General features: G+C 40.1%; 1 protein-coding gene across 1 annotated transcript in view; it reads left to right on the forward strand.

Annotated features, from left to right (window-relative positions):
• The first annotated feature begins 877 nt into the window (after positions 1-877).
• gnl3l (G protein nucleolar 3 like) overlaps positions 878-7,218 on the forward strand; it is a 6,681-nt gene continuing 340 nt past the window's right edge. Inside the window, exons 1-14 of the mRNA XM_032512630.1 lie at positions 878-970; positions 1,065-1,108; positions 1,887-1,997; positions 2,089-2,205; positions 2,308-2,391; positions 2,690-2,825; positions 2,967-3,070; positions 3,188-3,332; positions 3,425-3,512; positions 3,599-3,776; positions 3,864-4,006; positions 4,097-4,233; positions 4,581-4,747; positions 4,852-5,026. Of these exons, the coding sequence (XP_032368521.1) occupies positions 958-970; positions 1,065-1,108; positions 1,887-1,997; positions 2,089-2,205; positions 2,308-2,391; positions 2,690-2,825; positions 2,967-3,070; positions 3,188-3,332; positions 3,425-3,512; positions 3,599-3,776; positions 3,864-4,006; positions 4,097-4,233; positions 4,581-4,747; positions 4,852-5,026 (1,642 nt within the window). The 5' untranslated portion in view covers positions 878-957. The remainder of the gene's footprint in view (positions 971-1,064; positions 1,109-1,886; positions 1,998-2,088; positions 2,206-2,307; positions 2,392-2,689; positions 2,826-2,966; positions 3,071-3,187; positions 3,333-3,424; positions 3,513-3,598; positions 3,777-3,863; positions 4,007-4,096; positions 4,234-4,580; positions 4,748-4,851; positions 5,027-7,218) is intronic.

Genomic DNA, 7,218 nt, shown 5'->3' on the forward strand with positions numbered 1-7,218 from the left:
CCCCCACCCTCACCCTAACCAGCATCTGTTGGGTCAATAATCGTCATTTCTGACATAAGGTGGTACATACACATCTCTCTGTTTACATATATGTGTAATTACCTACACATAGACACAAAGTAGTCCCTCTTCTTTAAGTAGAATCCATACCAGTTTAGCACTGTGCCAGAAATACCAACCCAGTTTTCACAGTTTCTTTTCAATACTTTTTCTTAAATTGGAAAGTTTGGCCTTATAATTGTCTACAGTAGCTAATTGAGTTTTCAGGGGCCTGTGGAAAGATACCTGAGGAAAGCCGTGTTTACAATCTGTAGCAGATCTGAAGCTAAACAACTTGAAACATGTTTGAACAAGCCTAATGGCAACATGTAAGGCTGCAGGAAGAGGATTTCAGATTTTGTATTTTAATTGGTTTTAAATTGACACAGTGACCAGACAGATCCTGTGGAGTGAATGGAATTTTGTGAGTGAAGGAGGAGGCAAAATTATTGGATAAATGTACAGATGCTACTGATACTGGAGGGTTTGTTAACCTTTTTGAGCAAACAGAGCATGTGCATTATTATTGTTTGTTAGCAATGATGTTTTTTTTATGCATTTAGTTTAGCTTTTTCACACTTTTTTGTCTTCTTCTTACCAGCTTGTCATTTCTCTTTATGGAGAATGGTATTAATAACATTTGTAAGTTGTCAACAAGCTCATTGACTGAGACCATAGACTGTAAAAAAAAAAAGACCCGTGAAAGGGAGGGTGTGGAGCAGTAAGGCTGAATGCTGTCAATGAAAACACAGGAATAATCAGATAGAACAAAATCAGTGAACTAACCTTGGAAATGTCCAGCCTTAGAGACATTCAACGCTCTTTTATTTTGACATTTATCCGGATGTTGTAGGTGACGTGTGCGCATGTCCACCCTCTTGCCTCACACGTGAAGTCAAAGAAGGCTTGGGTCAAAGCATGTCGAAAGCTAGTACGTATTTCATCGGCATTTACTAAATGTATTTGCTCACTTAATAACTGTTGATGGTTTTAAATGGATTCTGTCGTTTCTTAACATTTTACAGAACAAAAACGAGCTAAACGTCTCGGCTTTATCGGAAAAGTTAAGGTAAGCACTAACGTTTAGAGGCTAATGTTGTGGCTAACTTCTTATGCTGGAGCTTGGTCAGAACCTGCTGGGCAGTTGAGCCTTAACTTTAAAGAAAATAGCCTAGTCGGATACCAGGACTACCCAGCTCCATGTTAGCTTAAGATGTATTGTAATGGGTGCATAAGTAACACATTGCGCAGACTGCCAAGTACCTCCTGCATGGCTGGGTGTAAATGTAGCAACATTCAGCCGTAGGAGTTTTGATAAATAATCACCAATAATGTGGATACAATGACTAAGTGGGTAAAGGCGAATAAAAGGGCTGCTAAAATAGTCTGGTAAGTTCAGACTTACATCCCTTAGCTTTAATGTGTCCTTTAAAACCATGAAAAGACAAGACTTGTGTCAAATTACGATATCCAAAATTTAAGAAATTGTGCCTCCCATATTGATGCTTTTATAATATTGATATATAGCCCAGCCTTTCTTGTATCACGATACAATATTATTGTGTATTTAAACGTATTGCGATATTTGCAATATACTATAATTTATTAGCTTTTTTCCAACTTGAAATTTTGTCCCCAAAGGAAAACTTTGTCAAGATCTTTTCAATCTAAAACTATACTTTTCTCTGTTTGACAATAAACTCTCACACACACACACAAACTAATATTCTATATATACAGTACATGGAATGTTTAACACCCTAGGTTGTATTGTGATGCCTTTTTTTAATGAACTAAAATAAAGTATATCATATTTTACAATACGTCTTGTGTTTACCTGCCTGCAGACTAAAGATGGACAAAAGGATGATGCTTTAGGCCGGACAAAGAATTCAGAACAGTCATCTGTGCAGCATGTCAAAGTCAGCAGAAAGCCAGATGAAATCCGGAAGCAAAGGGTGAAAATTTGAAAGTTCTGCCTGTACTTATATTTGATGTTACACATGTGGATATTTAACCAATCCCTCAATTTGTACATTTTCTAATAAGCTTCAGGACCTCCAGGACAGGCAGAAAATCTCTAGAGAACGAGACCTGATGAAGAGAAGGAATTTGCAAAGCTTTCAGAATGACATCCTACAGCGGCAACGAGAGTTTGAGCAAAAGGTAAATGTCAGCCTATTTAGTGGAAATAGACTGCCATTATAATAACTCCTTACTGTGCAAATTGCCACAGTAGTGATTTCAGTTTTTTCTTTGTGTTCACAGGAGATCGAGATGCAGAGTTTGGAGAAGAATGTAAATTTCGAAAATGAGAATTCAAGAAAGGCATATTATAGAGAATTTAAAAAGGTACGTAATTGCTCCTTTAATGCCACAAACTGGCTCATATCTTATAAATATTTCAGTTCTAGGCGTTTGCATAGAATTCTCACTCTGCAACTTGGGAACTTTTTCTCCTAACTTTTTAAAAGCAGTTTGAAAGTCAATGAATTTGAGAGAATAGTTATTTAACCATACACTGCCATATACTCGTATACATACGCACATAGGCTGGTTTATAAGGAACGGTGTTCCTTAAGCTGTGATACATGGTGAAATGGAGTTTTGAACACGAGCACCGTGTTTAAAAATACATTTTGTTTTAAAGGTAGTGGAGGCCTCAGATGTGATTTTGGAGGTTTTGGATGCACGGGACCCTCTTGGCTGCAGATGTCCTCAGGTGGAGCAGGCAGTTATTCAAAGTGGAATGAACAAGAAGATAGTTTTAGTACTTAATAAAATTGGTAAGTTGGTTAAAGAAATTTAGAAAGTAAATCCTTTTTAGGGTTTGTCTTTATTTGCATAATTTATTTGCATAAGTTAGTGTTTAATTTATTGTATCAAATATTCAATGTTGACAATGCTGATTTTTACTGTGATTGTAGATTTGGTGTCAAAGGAAATTGTGGAAAAGTGGATTAAGTATCTTCGTAATGAGTTTCCTACAGTAGCTTTCAAAGCATCTACTCAACAACAGACCAAGAACTTGGTATGTAGTTAACTGTTCATATTTGGATCATCTAAAATGCCAATTGAGATTCAAATAATTAAAGTTATGGTCTAGCATAATTTCACAGTATTTCCCTCTGCCTTGTGCCATTGACAGAAACGCAGTAAAGTTCCAGTTACACAAGCCACCACAGAGCTTCTTAGTACCAGTGCTTGTATTGGCGCAGATTGCTTGATGAAGCTACTTGGCAACTACTGCCGCAACCTAGACATAAAAACGGCCATCACCGTAGGTGTTGTAGGTAAGCGCCACATCCAGAAATACACCAGGTTCTTTCTGTGTATAAGGCGAGGTTGTCTAAAGTGAAATCATTTTGCCACTCCTGTTTTGTAGGTTTTCCTAACGTGGGAAAGAGTAGTTTGATCAACAGTTTGAAACGGACACGAGCGTGTAATATCGGAGCCACTCCTGGTGTCACCAAGTAAGTTTACAATAAGATGTTGATCCCACGGTGTGAGATCCGGTTTGTTACCTGCTAGTCTCGCTGACGACTTTGATGGATTTTAGGTGCCTTCAAGAGGTGCATTTGGACAAACACATTAAGCTTCTCGATTGCCCCGGCATTGTCATGGCAACTTCAACGACTGATGCAGCCATGATTCTTCGTAACTGTGTGAAAATTGAACAGCTTGTAGATCCTCTTTCACCTGTTGAAGCCATCCTTCGACGCTGTAACAAGGCGCAGGTATGCCATGTCAGTACAATCTTTTAGAATGTTGCTTGATTGTGTCTTTTGCACACTGCCATAACAGTCGTTCTGCCGGATGTACAGATCATGGAGCACTATGGAGTTTCAGACTTTCACACAGCTCTGGAGTTCTTGGCAATGCTTGCTCGACGTCAAGGCAAACTAAGAAAGGGAGGACTGCCTGACACTGACAAAGCCGCAAAGAGCGTGCTAATGGACTGGACAGGGTGGGTAAAAATGGAATTGGAAATGGATTTTTGAAGTTTGACAAATGACAATCAACCACTGTATTAATTTCAGCATGTCATGTTATGTAGGGGAAGGATCAGCTACTTTACGCATCCTCCAGAGACGCACACTCTTCCCACACATGTCAGCGCTGAGATTGTTACAGAGATGGGTAAAGCTTTTGACTGGGATGAGCTGGAAAAAGGAAATCAGGAGGTTCTTGCAGGTAAATATTACTTGTAGTGGAATCAGTTCCTCAGGATAATCCACAGACCTCACTGTCAACAGTTTTCATTTGGCCACTTTCTTTGGTAAAAAGTACTTCCAAAGGCAGGTAACTCAAAGCCTCAGAACATAAACCTGAACCTATCAGCCCCACTAGATTTAAGTGAGAACATGTATTTACCTTGGGATAATTAAGTCACAAAAGGACATCTAAAATATACTTCCATAATGATATAATACATGGTGAAGATTACATTAGTTTTGTCAGATTATCTGGCTTCCATTGTTAAAATACCCACAGAAGCAGTAGTTTCTCTAAAGCTGGATTTGCTTTTCGCTGTTTTTCAGAGTCGTCTTGTCCTGACATCCAAATGGGATTTTGCATGGAAACCACTGGAATGACACAAGGTGGCCAGGGTGAAACACTTTCTGACCTGGAGGTGGTGGGGGGGTCCTTGGAAGAGCCAGAATTTAAAGACGAAACTGAATCCATGGAGGATGGCCAGGACCCAGAGGTGTGAAACAGTTCAGTCCTGACAACTACGTTAATTTCAGTGTGTTGTGCGTTTTGCAAATGTGTAAAATGGGTCTCCTTAAACTTTCTTTCCTGCTCAAATAGTTTGGTCCAATGACAGTGGAGATCAAGTCTCAGAGGTCAAAGACTGTCTTTGCTTCAAATGATACTGCAACCAGGGCTCCAGATTTAAAGGATATCTTGGATGTAGATCCTCTACAGCAGGGTCAGGCGCTTCTGGCTGCCGGCAAGAGGAGGAAAAAGCAACAGAAAAGAGCTGGTTTGTATAAATATTTGTCTCACTCTAATACTATATACAGTACTGTGGAAAAGTCTTGGGCAGGTGTAGAAAAATGCTGTGAACTAAGAATGCTTTCAAAAATTTGATGGTTTCTTTTTAATAATTTACAAAATGCAAAGTGAGTAAACAAAACAAAAATCTAGATCGCATCAATATTTGGTGTTCCTTCCGTTGACCTTCACCCCGCCATGCATCTCCAGCATACATCGGGGATGCATGCATAAAAATGTATTCACACATGGGCGGTTAGACGACCAAATTCTTATGACACCCTCCCAGGAGAGAGCTGCACTCCACACAGTAGAGGCTGTGCAGCATCTACAAACACTGAATTTGCCATAAACTGGCAAAAGGGTTCGCCAATCCCCTCACAGGCTGTAGTTTATCTGGTTCAGGTTACTTTATTGGTACCCGTGGGTAAACTAGGTTTACAGTCTAAGGGGCAGGACATCCTTAAAACTTTGTAGTCCCCCACATAACATACAACACACAAAACATAAAAACATATTAAGCAGACAGTAAAACAGGAATAAAAAGAATGGAAAATAGTATGTGACCGAAGTGCTTGTGCATTTTGTAAGTAATTCTACATACTGTACATAATTAAAGAACATAAAATAAACAAAGTTTTACACACGGCAGACATAAGGCGGAGCAGCTGTTCGTTCACTATGTAACAGTCATGCGTCTCTTTTGAAACGGCGGCTGTCTCACCAACAGTGTAAAGTTATCACCCCCGCTTTTAGTGTGAAGGGAGTGGCTTCCGGGGACACTCCATTAGAGCGTTAGCGCCCATGGCCCTCTTAAGAGATATGACAGAGACTGACATCTGCGCAACGGCGTTTTGGGTATTTCCATGCGTGCCTTTTTTCCTCTGCTTTCATTGCACGATGTGTCACCATGATTCACTCGGTCTTATCCGCACTTAACGGCATTTGATGCGTTGTTAAATCTGGTATGCCATTGTCTCCGTTTTCTTGCACCAGAGTGCCGTGAGGAATTTGCATTAATTATTGATGATTTTAATCTTAATTATGGAGCACCTTCAGAATCCACGCGGCAGGGCCTCACAACATTAAGCAGGCCAGCCATGGAGATAGCCCATCAGGTTTTTATGCAAAAAAATATATTTTTTGTTACATTAAAAAACTTGTACAATGTGAGAAAGAAGAAGAGCTACTCTATGCTATCTGCTTGTGGATTTTGGTGTCACAGGGCATTGACTATATCAGCTTCGCCCTTAACCCAATAAGCCTATGTCACACTTCCTGCTTCCGGAACGCGGAGTAGGGAATCAGAACTTCCGATCAACAGTCCCTTTCTCCATAAAGATTTAGATTATCAGCCATAATGTCTCTACCATCCAAGGTAGACTGACCACGAGCTACGAGGTTGTGAAACGAAAGTTTCTGCTCCTGTAGAAGCTAGAAGACTGTATGAAATCCTCCTTTTTTTAAGAAAAACATGTTTTATTTGTGATCTTATGGAGAAAAACTTCACTACCCACAATCCTTAGTGTAACAACGGCTCTGATTGGTTCAACTCAGTGTTGCCATAGAAACGTTAACCGTACCGCGAACCCCATGGATGTATTAAGAGAACAGCATAACCACGAACAGCTAGAAGGAGCTTCTACCATTGTAGTCTATTAGTATTTCTGTACATGGTCTTGTACCTTTTGCAGTTTTAAAAATGTTTTGTACTTTGAAAGTGTTCATTTACAGTCTGAACCACATTGCCGTAGGTAACTTCAAGCAGGTAGTGGAGAGACTTGGTCCAGCAGTATCTATCGGGCTCCGCAATTGTAAAAAGCTAACCGGAAGAGCCGTATCCCCACTCAGACGTTCTTCCGGTCTTCAGTTGTTGCCTGACATAGGCCTAAAGCAACATCTCTTTAGAGGGCAAAGCCTATACAAAATAGAACAATAGTTGTGTATTGTAACTCCAGATTCTAAGAGAATAGGCATTGCCCTCTAAGATCCAGGCCACCTGCTTCACTAACATTGGCTGAAGAAAAATGCTGACGTTGGGATCAGATCTCTGGTCTCAAAGCTGTAATCTACAGTAACTGCGAATGTAAGAGAGGCCCGTGCAGGGTGCGAAAGAAATCTTCAAGACTGTGCATGTCTGAGGGATAAACCCAATAGCAACAGCTCTTAGAGGGCTATGCC

This window comes from Etheostoma spectabile, chromosome 4 (assembly GCF_008692095.1).
Source record: "Etheostoma spectabile isolate EspeVRDwgs_2016 chromosome 4, UIUC_Espe_1.0, whole genome shotgun sequence".
Lineage (NCBI taxonomy): Eukaryota > Metazoa > Chordata > Actinopteri > Perciformes > Percidae > Etheostoma > Etheostoma spectabile.